This window comes from Toxoplasma gondii, chromosome IX (genome assembly GCF_000006565.2).
Source record: "Toxoplasma gondii ME49 chromosome IX, whole genome shotgun sequence".
NCBI classification, from domain to species: Eukaryota; Apicomplexa; class Conoidasida; order Eucoccidiorida; family Sarcocystidae; genus Toxoplasma; species Toxoplasma gondii.
In genome coordinates this window covers 2,900,450-2,916,345 of record NC_031477.1, presented here as the reverse complement: position 1 = coordinate 2,916,345, position 15,896 = coordinate 2,900,450, and the positions used below count along the sequence as shown (strand labels likewise).

Below are 15,896 nucleotides of genomic sequence, written 5' to 3'. Positions count from 1 at the left end.
GCTAAGACTCAACGCCGTTGGTCCATGTGCTGGACTGAAAGCGAATGCAACGAAAACCTTGGACTAGAATGACTTGCAGAGAGCGGGCTCGACAACTTTCTGTTCAGAGCGGAGGTGATTCTCGGACCCAAGTAAATACCTCTGACAACATTCAGATGCCATGTGCCCAGAAAGAGTGTGCCCCTTAGCACATGATTTGGATGATCGTGTAGAATATGCAACGTTACACCAGATATCGAGGCAGGTCATTTGTCAAGACAACAGGTATTCCATTCAAACCTAAGTTACTGACCTCCACGTACTACATAAAACTGTGGTTCATCCCAAGTGTGCACCTTTGCGACACCCGTCACTGGAGAGATGGATGATCAAAGTGTAGCGCGACTCGTGAAATGAGTTGAAGGAAGCTAGCAATCGACGGGTACAAAGGCAAAGCAGGGCGAAGGGCAAAATACTTTTAATCCCCACTTGCGACGAGTGCAATAATGGATGCTGTTGACTCCACTGTCGCCGATTGTCACGCAGTGGACCCGCCTGCATGAACCAGAATCAAGTCCCGGCAACTACACCTTGTCCACAAAATGGGTAGCGACGCGACGGTCAGCAGCAATACTATAAACTCAATTGTACGGCGCGGCCACAAGCACAGCCATTATACTCGCGTCCCGTGAGTGATACTGGAGTATCTGGGGTTACCCGTTTGTGATGACCGTTTTCGAAACGTACCAGTATGTTCGGGAGACAGACTAATGCAGACCCGGAACAGGTACACAGGCTGCTGGAATAACTGATGTGTAAGATAAGCTAAAAGTCCGTTGTGTGTGACTGGCACCTAGACACTACCAGCTTAGTGATAATTACGCGTGCTTGCAGCACCAGGTTTGGCACAAAAAAGGCTACAGGATGCTAATGTTTAAGCGGCTGTTGACATTTTAATTGGTTCTAATCTCTTTCATACAGAGGCTGTCCACTTTTGAGGTCACCGTAGCATCCCTCTGTTTGGTCCTTTCTCTATCCAACATTCTTTTCGCAGAACAGGCAATTCGTATCGACGAAATTTTACCGTGGTCGAAACGTGTCACTTTCGACTAGCTCGGTTCGTTCAAAATAGTCAAATGCCGACACTGAGCCGGGCGCTGCCATTCACTGTCTTCACGGTGCACTTGTCACATGCAGGAAAGGGGAAGAAGCGCAGCTGCCCCAACAGTTTCGCCGTAGTAACTTCTCATTTGTACCTCCTTCGCCTCAACAAAAGACGTACTCCAGATTTGATATTGTCTCAGTCCAGTGCACCGGCGATCAATCGACTCAATTCAGCTGTCCTCGTTCTCTCCTCCTCGGGGTCGACAATACAGTTCTGCCAGTCTGCCAATTCTGGGCGCTCAATCAGTTCCGCTATGAATTCCCGACCGAAGTTCATTGGTAATCTATCGCCACATCCACCTCCGCCTGTCTTTGATCCTGACCCAGTTGAAGCCCCCCCTTTTCTAAAAGACTGTTGTACATATAGAAAACGCTCTACGAGCTGACCACTTGCTGTTGAGAGACCAGGCAACTCAATGTAAAAGTACGCGATTTCTGTGTCCGGCGCCCGCGCTGCAAGCTCCGAGAAAGCCAATGTATTCCGCTCAGATAGGAGAGCCTCGAACGAAAGTCCTACTTTGTGGGCTTTTTTCTGAACATGCCAGCAGACAAGAAGAAAAAGAAACGACGTTCGATTTGAGACACCTGCTGGTGGTGTACACTCGGTGAAAATCCAGCCGGCTGGATAAAAGCAAAACGGAAACCAGTAGTGACTCATTAATACACTGAACAGCGTCACTACGGAAAGGAGCGAACGCCATCGCAGAAAACAGTACATTTATCACATGTGGGACGAAATGCTGCTGAATCTTCCCAGCACCACACAAACAACACTGTTCGCCCAAGGCAGGGGACGTGCTGAACATATTCAAACCTCAGACCTGGAGAAAAATTCATCCTGTGCAGAGAACAGTGCAGCGTTGATGCGTATCTACGGTTATGCCCCGCAAACGTCTACGACTACGGAAGGGGTAATTACGGTCTTGCATCTAGTATCAACAGCAACCTTGACTTCCGCTGCAGGTTGTTGGCTCCGTGTCACTGCTTCTAGAAACACAACCTCGCGAAATTCTGTTTCTTCCCCTTCGCTACGATTATCTATCATGTGGGTCTCACAGCACGATGCCGCTCTTACCTTGAAAACTTCAACAGCACGGAGGCCCTCAGCGCGTGAGCAAGGGATGCATTGAACTTGCGTGTGCATCGCCTTCGTTGCTCGCATAGGCACATACCGCTCATACACGATGCAGTCGAGGTTTTCCTACGTAGAATACACATACGCGCAAGCTACCTTTCTGGAAAACTAACAAATATTTCCATTTGTGTACCAGCCACATTAAAAATCCAGACCGAACTCCAAACATTTACACATCTCCACGTATAACAGAGTTGCAAGGATGAACAGGATCGCTCAATCACACACCACAGGTGAGATCTGTTCTTTACTGTGACTGTCCAGCACTCCAGTCTACGTTCCGATCCTTTACGTAGTGAAGCCTGCTACTCACATCTTTGCGGACAACATAAAACACGCGGAAAATCGTTAATTCAATTGAAAACGGAAGTTGCGCACACAGATTAAATTGTACTACCTCTCATTTTAGTGAATCGCTTGACGAACTCCTTTGTCCAACGGCGTGTTACTCCATGTAAAGAAGAGACGGCGAACTGAACTCGCAGAGCATCCATATTGTGTCGTGAACATGACAACCTAGGGCGAATGTACAGATCCTTATACGAATGAAAAACCACGGAGCGACGGCAACGAATAGAAATGCGGGATCTTACCTTTTGGCGTAAAGCTGTTCTGTATCTGTGAACGTATCGCCCTATTTCCGCACGGACGTCTTCCGTTGCAAACGCGACAGAAGGGAAATGGGTGATAGGGATAATAAGGGCATGCAAGACGTGCATGCCACCCTTTGGAGCTGCAACATAGCATGTGTCTCCCACGCTAGCCACAAGGTGTTTCTCGACTTTGGGATTTGCCAAACAAAACCAACAGTCCGCGTGTGGCTTTGTCACAATTGACGATCCCGGTTTCGGAGGTGGAGGAACACCATCTTCTCGGGGGACCTTGTGAGCAAAAGGAATCTTCTCGCGCCACATGGCAACACGCAGGACTCTGCGGCCCGCCTCCAGCCGGCCGGACGCCTCAACTGCTTTTTCAGCACTCTCGGAATTGAAGTAAACTACAAACCTGGGCATGGGGAAGGAACCCACACACACACACACACACACCGGAGGAAATACGTACTACGGGAACTACACGACATGAATAGTGTCTCCGAAACCGAAGTCGCTTAAGCACCGGTAACAAGATGCCACTAAAGGGAGGACGTTACATGTCTCCTGCAATACACGAGAGGCGTGCTTCTCCGGTGATGTTACACTCTGTGCGACAACGCAATGCAACGGACCTTCTTATCAAACCATGTAACCGTGCGGCCAAAAACACAAGTAAGTTTTAGTCATCGTCATGATGCACGTGCATGCCGGTAGCTATACACTTACAGATTCCACATTTGAGGCTGTGTAAAAGGATACCGACATGTGTCTAGTTGCATATTCCTGCCAAGCCTCGTCCTCTTCACCAAACGAACCGACACAAGGGTATTCCACAACTGTACGGATCCACCCAGAAAGATAAGCAGACAGCTTATTTGCCCAGTAGAACGCCTTACGCTTTTCCAGTTCCTTGAGATTTATCCTCTGGATTTCGAGGAGAATATATGAACTTGACCTCGCCAAAGGCCGCCATAACTTTTTCTAAAGACTGGTCGTCAACACCGTATGGCAGATTGCACACGCAGACTACGCAGCATGGACGTTGAGGCCCCTGCCCTCTCTGCAGGGGGTCCTTCTTTGGACCAAACGGCCGGCAGGCGCTGGGCTGCGCCGGCGAAGCGGCACCTGAAAGGCTCTTTGAATCATCGTCGAGACACTGAGCATTTCGTAGAAGTTCGCGCCTCAAGCTAGCGGGAGTCATTCGTTCCAGCGCATCGGAGTCGCTCGACTCTCCACAAAGTTTAAGTGTGGACGAAAGCAGCGAAGAGATAGGGTTGCAGGTAGCGTCAGGTGGAAGAGCAAAGAGAGTAGCAACCGCCTCATCCGCAGTAAGAGACGAAGAATGAACGCTCGTTTCCTTTTTCTCCGAATCTGACAAAGCATCGGCTCGAGCTAAAGCAGGGGACAGGGCGGATCGGATCTCGTCCAACGGCGTCAGCTGAAGAGCATGGATAGGTTTCCTCTCCGGTTCCTTGCTTCCCAAATTCCCTAGCGCTATGAATTTCGTTGTGTAGCCTAAGAGGAGAAACGCGAATCAAAAATGAGCAGCAGAGACGATAAGGCGAACACTATGACTACCTGCTGGGAGGAAACGACCAATCTGGTAGGAGGCAGCGAAACCGTGCGCGGGCCAACAACGACCCGAGTGTCCTAAACACCTTTTCATCTGCATACCACGGTAGTCACACTTTGCCAGAAAACCAAACTGGCTGTCTGAGCCACAGGCACCAGTGTCATCTTGGCATCCTGTTGTACACGAATGAGCACCGGCCTGTGATTCCCGACCCAGAATACGGCCTTTGCACGTTTGACGCTTACCGAAGCGCGCGCCGCGAAATGCCGGACGAGCATAAAAGAGTCCTGCCGAAGCAGCGAAGAGATACCGGGGCTCTAAGCAGCCCGCAAGCTGAGACGCAGCAGAGCCGCTGAGACACCAGAAACCACACGGGGGAGCTCTGTGTAGGACAGCCTTCGGAGAGGCAGTTTCAGTATGCGCCTGCAATGTCATAAACAAGGACTGTGTCTGTTTGCGACCGATAGCGTCCTTGGTGAGCAGGCGATTATAGTGGACCACCTGCCGCTGACGAGAACGGCTTTCTCCATAGCACTTGCGCGGATACGAGACTGTATACGAGAATGTGCTCATTGCCGATATTTCAGACAATCAAGAAGAAAGGTTTCGAGAGCAGTAGACGCAGTCAGTGTCTGCACAACTGCGGCACACGCAATACCAGACAACGTGCGACCCAGAGCTACCGCTCGCGCCTTACTCAAACGCTACAGATACGCGTATCGTCGTATGCACAGAATAGAGGACATTGACCAAGTATGTGGCTTTGCTGGAGCGGCGCCCTCAGGCATTCGACCACGATAGCAACCGAGTCAGCAATACGTATTTTCAGGTTGAGAACATAGCGCCTTCGTCCCCTACCTATGCCTTGTATCTAACGCTTCCACAGAGACGTGTGCCTTTGCCAAGAGCTCGTTGAATTCATCCTCCTTCTTCTTCTTTTGTTCGGCCAGCGTGCTTAAGTCGCGCCATATGCCTTTCGGCCATCGACAGCTGAGCATGAGATCAATCCGAGCCCGCCACGTGGGTCTCTCTCCCAAATCGGCCATGTACTTCAGGGCTTTCGCAGAGGAACTGAATGAATAGGAGGGATACGGTGGACACAAATGAGGGCACCCACAAGAAGCTGAAGAAGATGGGTGAGACTGACACGGATCACCGGAGGTTAGAACTGACGGCGGCTCTCCTAGACCTTCCGCTTTGTCCTCATCGAGGCGACGACGCTTGACGCTCGGCGAAGAGTCTGAGACGGACGGATCGTTGGCACCGTTTCCACGCCCCGTCTTCCTCGTCTCCAGATTATCGCCTCCTTCCTGTTTCACTTCCTCGTCACTGCTAGTGTCGGTCTCAGGCATTCCAAAGAAGGCGACACGCAGCCCCGCAATGCGAACCAATCCTGCTGCTCCGAGCCAGAAGATGTTTGGGAAAAGCTGTACAAGCCCGGATGCTCCTGAGGCATCTGAAGAGAGAGTTGCAGACATTGCCACTGTATCAGTGAAATTGTAGGAACCCGTTGGAGCGTCAGATTCAGTTTTGACTATTCCGCAGATACCATCGACCCCGTCTCTACAAGCATCGTCCAGATCTTTCATTACCCCATTCCCACGTTCTGTTCGCTCCTTCTCCATCCGACACTCTCCTGCCTGGCAAGTCGTTGCCGGTGCATTCCTCGCCGCCACCTGAGCCATGGCACACGCAACTTCCTCGTCGATGAAGAAGAGCGGAAGAGGCAAGGACGAAGCTACACTCGACAGCTCCTTCATCTGATCAGAGTACCGCTCTCGGAGCAGAGAGAGAAGCGGCCCGTGTTCCTCTGCAACGTCTTCATGCTCAGTGTTGATAGGAGACGCTGCACAGCCGTCGTCTGCATCTGTTGCTTTCACATTTCCGGCCGAAAGAGTGGAGGAAGCTTCCTTATCCGGCGGACCGAAAAAAGACCCGCAGCAGAAGACAGCCGCGAAGGGACCCTGTCGATCTTGGATTCGTTTCAGGAGCTTTCCAAGCAGGTGGAACGAGCCGCGGACATCTCCGCAGAGAAGAATCCGGGAAACATTCGCCATCGAAAGAATGTTTCTTCACCGAAAGACAACTGCGTAGACAATGCCTGCCCGTATATCGAGATCGGACAGCGCACTTCTCATGCAGTCGAGAGAAAAAACTTCCAGTGACGACCACGATTCGGTCAAGGCCCGAGGGTCTCAAAACGCAAAATCGTTCCTTGCTCCATACAAGGCTTCCCCTGGCTGAGAGCGCCTTCTGCGTGGCAGAACCGTACAGAAAAATGCTACCATCCAAATGTGGCACGCAAACGAACACGGGAGTGTCAGGGCGGTGTCCCGTTTCCTGAGGCAACGTCACCGGCTTCGTCGTGTCCAGGGTCTGCCTTCGATTGCGGAGGCAATCTCTGAGTGTCGACCACAGGCAAATGGTCCATGAATGTAGGCAACGAATAAGACTCTTCAGCTGATAAAGCGCGACAAGCTGAAGCGGGGCAAAGCTTCGCGTTGCCCGAAAAAATCCAGTCGATAGTCCACCTTGATGACCCTCTTGTACGCAGCCTACTTCCACATGGTAGGGAAATCAGGACAAGAACGCGCGTTCTGTGGGAGACGAAGAACGAAAGGAAGTGAATAACGATGATGAGTACAGCGGTCAAGGAAGATAACCGTAAAGCAAACCGAAGAGCTTCTGCATGCGTGCGCTCAGTTCTGCTGGCTGGGCAGAGAATGACGACGCTTGTCCGCAGTTTTGTCCAGTAGGTGTTAACGCAGACGCGAAGCAGACTGAGCAAGAGTTAATCGTAACCCTAAAGGACAGTTACAGTCACTTTACTCGATCGCTGCGGACTACAGGGACCGAACAATCGATGTACCCTGTCCTGCTTCTCGCAGAAACTTGAGAGGGAGACTTTGCGTGTACGCGTGGCGCCTCGACTGCGTGCACGTTGGTCGCCGTGTTGCCTCGACCACACACAGTTCGGCAGGTGTCCGCAAAAACTCTCAGAAAAAAGTCGAAGAGGAATCAAAAATGTGGAAAGTGCACTATAAACATATCACCATATCGCAAATGGAGGGAAATACCCGATCACTGACTTAAGTGTCCAAGAACCACAAAATTATGGGCCGTCGGCGTCAAAGGAGACTGCCAAACGAAGACAGAAGTGGCAGCGACATTCGTGAACGCACCGACTGTGTCTCCGTCGTTGTCTTGCTTTCTCTGGCATCACATTGTGTGGTTCGTCCAGTCTCCTGCGAGCTGAGAGCTGCTTTGCCATCGCCCTTGTCATATCTAGTGAATTACATTCAGTTTTAGTTCGGCAATTGCCATTCCTGTTTCTGACACTAACGGTCGTCTCCAGGACGCATGAACATTCATTTCTGTCTCCCAGGGGCCCCCTCTTGCCTTTACATAGTCTAGCTCAGCAAAATCACTCTGCCGATTTTTATCGTTCTTCATCAAGCAACGGCCCTCCTCTAATGGTATGCTTCTGTGTCTTGTGTGTTTCACCGGTCTTTCTCTGTTTCACATGTCATTTGTTCTTCGTACGTTTGCTTTATTCCGCCCTGTACCCCCCTCCCTCCTGTCGACTCTGGTCAGCCTCCGTCTTGCTCAACGGGGAGTCTCTGACCGCCTCACTGCTTCTGGACACTACAACAAAGCCAATGACTTCAAAGCTTCCTTACAGAGGGTCGAGCTTCTGAAGTATGTGGAGAAGATCCCGGGGCCCGTGTTTGCGTTTTTGAATCCAGAAGTCTGCTCGGGAGAAAGGTGGTAATGCGTTGCTCTGTCCCTTCTCCAACTCCAGCAAGGATTCACGTTGGGTGTCACACTCACAGGTCAGCTTCTTCGTATATGGCGTGTCCAATTTCCTCCATCTGCAGCAATTCTTCCTACGTCCGTCTCCATGTTAGGTTTCGTCCCGCCTCGCGCTCTACGTCCGTGAGTTCCCCTTCGTCTCCTCCACGTCCTCGACCGTCTCCTCTTTTTGAAACGCCCTGGAATCTCCTAGGCCTGCCTCATATGTGGTTTGAGTTCGTGTTCTCCCACACACCGGCCACAATTCGCATCTCAGCTGTGTGCCAGAGTCCTGGGTCGCCTTTCAGCTCTTCACCAGATGTTGTAAATGCAAGATGGCATCCATGAAACGAAACCGTTATTGAGCGTGCAGGGTCATGGGTCATGCACCGCGTATACATTAGCTGGCTGTCGTCACTCCAGTGCCTCGTTTGTCTCTTGTTTTACTCTACGAGGTCCGGCTTGATCCTTATGTTTCCTCACGTCAGAAAACATGGAGGACTCGTCAGATAAGCTAGGCCTCTCTGTGAGGCCTACTCGTCAATTCCACGGAGTGGTTTGCACCGTCTATCGCGTCAGATTAAGGCACACCCGGGTTGGCTCCGCAATGCTCCATCTCCTATCTGTTTCAGCGCTTCTCTGTCTAGTCGGATGCAAAAATGCCGACGCTTTACGACTCTCTGAAAACTCGATTCCTTCTCAGGGCCCTGCCGCCGCAAGCCTGCTCGGCGTGCAGCCCCTCCGTGAGCTTGTGCACCCTCTAGAGTTTCATTCGTATCCTCCTTCTCTCCGCCATCTTCGTTTTTTCGTGACGGCGCCGCTGTCTAAAGATGCCAGCCAGGTAGCGGCCACTCGAGGGAACGGAACGATCTACGCAAAGACCATGGACAGTGAGGGCTCATCGAAACAGAGCGCACTGCCCCGAGAACCGCATTCGATGGTACTTGCGATTCTGTCATCGCGAATCCACGAAGGACTCCCTAGGGACCCGCCCGAAATCTTCCCTTCGGGTGTACCCGCGGGTGCGTCTGTCATTTCTTCCCTCTTTCGTTCTTCGTCGCCGTTGTCCACTGATAGTGCCCCCAATGTGACTCCCCCCTTGGGGACTCTAGTTTTAATCGAAGCAACTCCGGAGGTCGCTGGTGACACCTCTAAGCCTTGCGCTTCACCTGGTACTCTGCCGCCATCATCCTCTGGCGTTGCTGACTCCTCGTCGTCTTGCCGTCTGCCGGCCTCGTGTGTTCCATCTGCGTCTCTCCTGACTGCCGCCGCATCTGCAGCCTCTTGCTGCGACGCCCTCGTGATGCCCCTCTCGTACCCTCACCTGGGAGCGCCGCTCTCTCTTCTGGGCCAGAGGGAACCGCATCTTCTTCTTCTCTCGGCATCAGTTCAGCAGCAGTTCCACATCCTAAGCAGTTTCTCGACTCGGCATCCACGTTCAGGTGCCGCCGAACGGGTAAGCGATGTGACTGACATTCCTCTTGAGGCCTCTGGGAATTCTGCCACGTCGCCTCTCTCGGCCCCCCTTCCCTCACACGATCTGGCAAGCCAGCGGCGAAGTGATGGCAGATACCGGGGACGAGCGAGAGAGCATGAGGGTAACGAGAAGACGGAACCCTGCTCTGAATATCGGTGTGCTAACCGGACGTTCATCTGCGACCATTCGGAGCTGGAAAAGATCGTGACAAAGAGAAAGCCGCTGATAATTCTTGTCACCGATTATACCGAGGTTTCACCAGGAGAGGGTCTTGCTGAGAAGCCGATATTGCCAGTCGTCGCCCTCAGAGCAGGGTCGACTATCGAGGACCTATCTCTTGGATTCGGTTCTCAAGATGACCCTAACAGTTTGCTGAGGCCCCAGTCCTTCAGACGACGCAGCTCGCAGAAATCGTCAACCGAAGAGGGACCTCGGACGCAACGCAAAGAGACAGCCGCCGCGGTCCGACGGCTCTTGGAAAGTCTGTGTCACAACTTAGATTGGCCCAGCGCGCTGAAAGACAGCGTACAGAACCCCGATGAAAAAACTGGAGCGATGGGCGAGCGAGTCGCAACGAAGGCTGATCAGGCCGATCACAGTTGTCCTCAGGGTCAGGGAAGAGACAAGGATGGGAGCGACGATGCGAATTCGAGCCCCAACGTGGCCCAGCACTCAGCACGCAACAACGTGGAGGGTGGGAGCCTACAGCGAGAGAAGCAACAAGGGGCGCTCGAGACTAGACAGGCCGACAGAGCCGAATGTCGCATGGCTCTGGATTCCCTCTATTCCACCTACGTTGTGTTTGTGCCTCCTGTTCCCGTTCAAGCGCTTGACGATAAAGCAGATCCAGAGCAGAAACTACAGAGACACATGGAGGCTTTGCAAATTGCTCAACGCCTCCAGCGTACTGTTAAAGAGATCGTGTCGAACTTCCAAAAGGAATCGGCGTCATCTTATTCCTCTGGTCTGGGCGTCTCTCTATCGTCCGAATCACCTCTTCACTGGCTCCCTCAGGTAGCCGCAATATTCGAGAGGGTGCTGGGAGAGAGCAGCGGAGGGTGCAGTGTCACTGCATCTCGTGACGCAGACTCCAGCTGCGATGCGGAAGTGAACACCCAAGCAAGCGAAATGAACATTGAGGCGCGGAGATCCACGTGGGCTACTGTGAGAGACATACGGGACGCTGTGAGCAGTGGCAAGGCCGAAGAAGCGTCGAAGGTGATGTGTGAATACGCCTTAAGAAAGATCAAAGACGAAACGAAGGAAAGGTGAGGGACGACAAGGGGGCGCTTGGACATCAATTCATGAAAGATAAGGGTTAACATGTTTTTGCACGTCTTCGGAGAACGAGGGTTCAGCTACAGATCGCCGGCATTCAGTTGCCAGCCTCCATCATTCGGTGGCCACGGTCAGAAGTCTACTGACTGCCGCTTCGGATACTGTCACGTGACTGCGCAGATACGGTCTATAGCTCTAACCGATTGATAGCGAGCAAAAACGACTATTCAGATGCAGAGCACTGAATCTGCCCACTGCTATTTGGGTCTTTTCTTCATGGCCCTGGTTCTGCCTGTACTGATCACGAGTCTTACACACAGAACCGGGTTTCTCCTGTTGGTGACATTTAGCTCCTCGGGCCCTCTCGCGTAACGATATGTAACATGGTCGATATTTTGTGATACTTCCAGGTTCGATGCACTTCTAAACCTCCAGTCTCCAGCCTTCCATGTAGGCTACTCACGCTCCTTCCCTGCTGTCGCCTCGGAACTTCGGCGAGCGGTGCTACAACTGTTTGACTCGTCTGCTCAACTTGTCAGAGAGCAGATGATGAAGAACAGCGAAATAAAGGAGTCCACCGAGAACAGGAACTACTTCAGTGCAGCACAGGAGAGAATGAGGGAGGAGCTAGACAGAGAAATAACGAGAAGTAAGCAATTACGCAAACAAAGAAATTAAATATATTCCCGACCCTAAAACGTGACTCAGCTTCACGCGTGAGGATGTTTCTTCGATATACGCATGTTCAACATAGGTGACCTAGAGACGTGTCTATAGATGTTTCCTGGCTCTGTGCGTACATCTGTTGCGTCTCATGGTCGTTACTGGCGCTTCAGGAGACGCTTGAGCCACCGTATCCATGTTAGTCGATTGTCGTTTTCACTTCCACGTGCGTGTGTAACCCTCTTACGTTGTACGTCACCTCGTCTTAGGCATCTTCTCTCTGTGCTGCATGTTTTTTCAGCTCTATCGCCACGTTATTTCCTTCAGCTGAATGCTTTGCGAGCTGAGATAACTCGGCAGTTTCGATCTCAGCTTGACCATATTCAGAAAGACCAGCTGGTTGCGCTAGAGGCATATCTCATGAGCCGACAGCAACCAGGTGTACCGCAGGCCGAAGGCGTCGATCGAGAGGAAACCGTTCCCGAGCTTCTAAGCTTGCGCCGTTTCTCGAGGTAATTATTACGATGTGTCACTTTTTTTGCGACATCATGCTGGGGAACCCTGCTTCTTAATGCGGGATGCCATCCGTCGCTGGTCTGCAATTTTTCCCTGGCGCCTCGTGAGTCACTTGTACCTCTATGCATGTGCTTCATGGAAGAGAGAACCGGGCTCCCCACGCTACTGTTGGTTATTTTCCGTGCAGCGTATATGGCCTGTACGTTTTGTTTGTCTGCGGGAGCTTCACCGGAAACCGTTTGTGCCACCCTCAGGTCCCGTGTGTTCAACGGAGTATGCGTTTCATTAGTCACGGAAGAACCTGGAGATCCTTCTCCTTCGGGTGTCTTGCGACCAGCCCACGTTCCTAAGCGGATGGGCAAAGCACTACAGATATCGTCCTATTCGAGTGGGCGTGAATACGCGCTGATGCACTTTGCGACAGGTGACGTAAGCGGCCACAAGCGCCTGTAAGCGTAGAAAAAATCCACTGTATTGTTGGTGGTCGTTCTAGACGGCTGCCAGATATCAGGATGTCTCCGACTCAGCAACGAAGTTCCAGGTCTCTCCCCTGTCGTTTTTTATTTTACCAGGCTTATTCAGGCTCTCCTGAAGGCTGCCGGGACCACGTTTCTCTCCGAGATGCGGCGTTTTCATCGCAGCTGTTCGCCGTCTTTATTGCGCCAGCTTACCTCGTCCTTCGAGCCGCTGCCCCCGTCTTCTTCATCTTTATCTCGCGCTTCGCGTCGTATTCTAGAGCTGGTTGAGCAGCGCCAACACCTTCGTTTGCTGGATAATTTGCGAGAAATGGCGAGCTCCGTTATTCAACAGCAGCAAATGTTACTGTCTGAATACGCGAGTGGGTTGAAAGGTGGTATTTGGTCCACAAATCCGATCACGAGTTGGATTTTGGATGGCTTTGCCGATACGTCAGAGCGCATCCGAGAGAGCCGCCCTGTACAAGCGGTCGTGCGCACTCTAGCCACAGCAGAACGCCAATCACCTGCAGTTCGGACGCTGCTTGGGTGGTGGCGAAGAAGGGCTCCGGTGGAGGTCTCCCTTCAATATGTCAGTCCCACGGCCTTCGGCTTGAGCAATTTCCGGTGAGCATTGACGGGACAAACGTTGGGATGAGATTCGACCCGTAGAACGCCAGACAGCAACTCTTATTCTTAGCTTGTACCAGAACGCAGGGCAGAAGGTGCACGCAATACCGAAGGCAGCGAGTTCGTAAAAGAGATGAGAAACCAACGACAACCAGCCATCTCGTACTACCCGTCGATGATACCCGTTTAATTCTTTTCACTAATACCTGATTGAGTCACTTCACTATTTCTTGTCTTGACCACTCCAGTCGTTCTTCTTGTGGGGCGGACAGCTTCGCCGAGGACCTACAATGTCTTATGCCCCTGTACAACGAATTTCGGTGTGGTTTTCTTGGTGTCCGGGAGTCTTTTGGGTCGGCCGAGAGAGGACCGAGTTTCTCATCGCCCCGTTCTTTCACCTGGATACTGCGAGACTGTTTGTTTTGCCTTATTTATCAGTGAGAACGGGTGGAGTTTCGTAAACGAGCTGCGTGTGCATGACCCATTGTCGAACAAAGTGCAGGCGGTGTCGACGTTTACAGGCATCATCTTCGTACGCAACGCATCAGTGATTGCTTTGTTCATATGCGAACTACAATCGTTCTTCTCACACGGGTGTTTGTAGACGTCGCGTGGGTTTGTCTCCTGAGGAGGCAGCACTTACTGGTCAACGCACATCCCTCAAAGGAAGAATCCAGAAGCTCTGGAGCGGAGCCGAGGCTTCGTCGAGAGCCTCCCCAAGTCCCAACCTGGCACCGTAAGCTCGTCTTGATATGGGCACTTTTATCTGGTCTATCGTCGCTGCTTCCCCGTATGCGAAACGCCGTGTCCTATTACTGGCGAGGGACAACATGCCAGGCTGTGCACGCCCTTGCATCCAAGTGTGTTCCATCGAGAACAGCGATATATGTATTATTGGTGTTATTGATCCTTCTATGTTACCTCGTTGACTGAAAAAGGTACTGTTTGCAACTAGGCAGCCTCAGCAGCTATAACAGTGTCAAGATGCACGTACGCCCGATCTGTGGCGCTCGCGTCTTGGACACGGCAGAGGAAAAACATCAGTTCTTTCCTCTTCGAAGCTCCGAACTTCTCCCAGATGACAACTATCGGAGTCTGCGTCTGGTCATTTTCCGACGAAAGGTGCACAGAGTCAGATTGTTTTCCGCACTGCTCCTTGAACGTGTCGGGCTGAGCGGCGTTTGAGTATTCTGGGAAACAAAGCGATGGAGTTCGATTCAGCCTTCCGGTGAGCCATCAATAAATCCAACGCTACTGTGTTTCTGCACCGTTGTGGTTGTGTCTCTCAGAATCCTGGATGAAGCGCTGGAGGCGTCAAGCTTACTTCGGGACCTGTCTCGTCTGTCGTCACTCATGGTATACGGTCAATCACCAAAAAACGGGTAGTTCCTGATGCTGAGCGTTTTACCCTTTCTTGGTCGAATCCTGTCCTTCACTTCTGTTACAAGCGCATGTCGACGCGCTTGTTCTATCTCTCTGTTTCACTGAGACTGTAACTCAGAAGCAAGAGGCAACGACCACCGTATGCGTCAAATGCCTTTTCCACTTAAGAACTTTTTCCCATGCATCATATCTCGACTATGTCAACAGTGCTGTCGCTCATTCTCGTTCCTCCGGGCCGAAAAGGCTCTTTGCAGCTTCGTCCTTTTTGTGAGCACGAAGGGGGCAGTAAAACCAGGCAATGCGAATCACAAGCTCCGCTGTAGCAAAAAACATTTCGGAAACTTTTCTGCCGTGTAGCGATGGAATTCGAATGATTTACTCAAGAAACACCTGTCCTCGCTTTGTTTTCATTTTCGGATGTTCGATTGGTCTGCCCATCTCCTTTTGCAATGTCAGAGAAGAACACTACGGCTTAATGCGGTCGCCGACACACCGGTGCAACGAGCATTTATTTCGTACACGACAAGTTGTTCGGAAAAGCATTATTCTCATATTTTATTGCAACACGGCGAAGCATCTACCTGCAGTCACGATTACAATATTACATCCTGTTGTACTGATCCGCTACCGAAAAAAATTCTTTAGGGACAGCAAAAAGAGGCTTTGTCACCGGGTGGTTCTATTAAGTCACATGAACCACGTTAACGCGAACAAGCTGGGATGTTATGGAGTTTCACCATGCGTCTTTTGCTCCTAGTGGACACTTAGAAGTTTTTTTCGGTACAGAATATACGCCTTAGGTTGCAAGCATCCCGTGGCTATTCTCTTCTTTGCTAAAAAATTGGTCACCGAGTCACCATTCTCAGCTGGTGTCACCGGCGACGAGGCGCCGCACCGCGTTCCTCGTTCGCCGTCACAGCCGCCGAACGATGCAGCGGTAGTCTCACATAGATGCCACAACTATCGTCTCAATGCAGTAAAAAATACGATTGTGTTGTGTATACAGATCGAGGCTCGGTGTCGGTGTTCTGGGCTTGATTCCGTAGGACTGAAAACCACGAGGGGAACAACCATACTCGATGTTCGTTGTGTGCAACCGAATAAAGGTCTGCTTCATGCAGTATCGGGGTTCGCAAAAGTACGCATATAGAGTGGCAATACACCTAGCAGGGAACAGTGGGAAACCCGAGGTTTCAATTGTGATCGAATTTGGCGTAGCTATGAAGGCATCTGATGAAGACACCAGTGGGTGAGTTTA

General features: G+C 51.5%; 2 protein-coding genes across 2 annotated transcripts; one reads left to right on the top strand and one right to left on the bottom strand.

The window, feature by feature from the left end:
- Positions 1 to 906: 906 nt before the first annotated feature.
- On the bottom strand, positions 907 to 7,234 carry TGME49_289010 (RNA recognition motif-containing protein). Its single transcript, XM_002368295.2, has 6 exons — positions 5,303 to 7,234; positions 4,690 to 4,796; positions 3,768 to 4,386; positions 2,872 to 3,283; positions 2,219 to 2,344; positions 907 to 1,675 (listed from the first exon to the last, which is right to left on the bottom strand). The coding sequence occupies exons 1-6, from the start codon at positions 6,499 to 6,501 to the stop codon at positions 1,280 to 1,282; spliced, it is 2,859 nt and encodes a 952-aa protein (XP_002368336.1). The 5' UTR covers positions 6,502 to 7,234; the 3' UTR covers positions 907 to 1,279.
- A 1,495-nt stretch (positions 7,235 to 8,729) lies between these two features.
- TGME49_289000 (hypothetical protein) lies at positions 8,730 to 14,641 on the top strand (the record flags this gene model as incomplete). The annotated part of the gene is made up of 6 exons (XM_018782056.1): positions 8,730 to 10,981; positions 11,402 to 11,640; positions 11,956 to 12,166; positions 12,743 to 13,252; positions 13,860 to 13,991; positions 14,545 to 14,641. 6 exons carry the CDS (start codon positions 8,730 to 8,732, stop codon positions 14,639 to 14,641), a joined length of 3,441 nt encoding a protein of 1,146 aa, XP_018636380.1.
- Positions 14,642 to 15,896: the final 1,255 nt, after the last annotated feature.

What these genes read in the sequence shown, in the direction of transcription:
- TGME49_289010 (XM_002368295.2), bottom strand. Translation starts at nt 6,501, where the DNA reads ATGGCGAATGTTTCCCGGATTCTTCTCTGCGGAGATGTCCGCGGCTCG. An exon ending in TCTCAAGGAACTGGAAAAGC is followed by an intron (nt 3,284 to 3,767) that starts GTAAGGCGTTCT and finishes CCCCATGCCCAG; the next exon opens with GTTTGTAGTTTACTTCAATT. An exon ending in GAACAGCTTTACGCCAAAAG is followed by an intron (nt 2,345 to 2,871) that starts GTAAGATCCCGC and finishes TATTCTACGTAG; the next exon opens with GAAAACCTCGACTGCATCGT.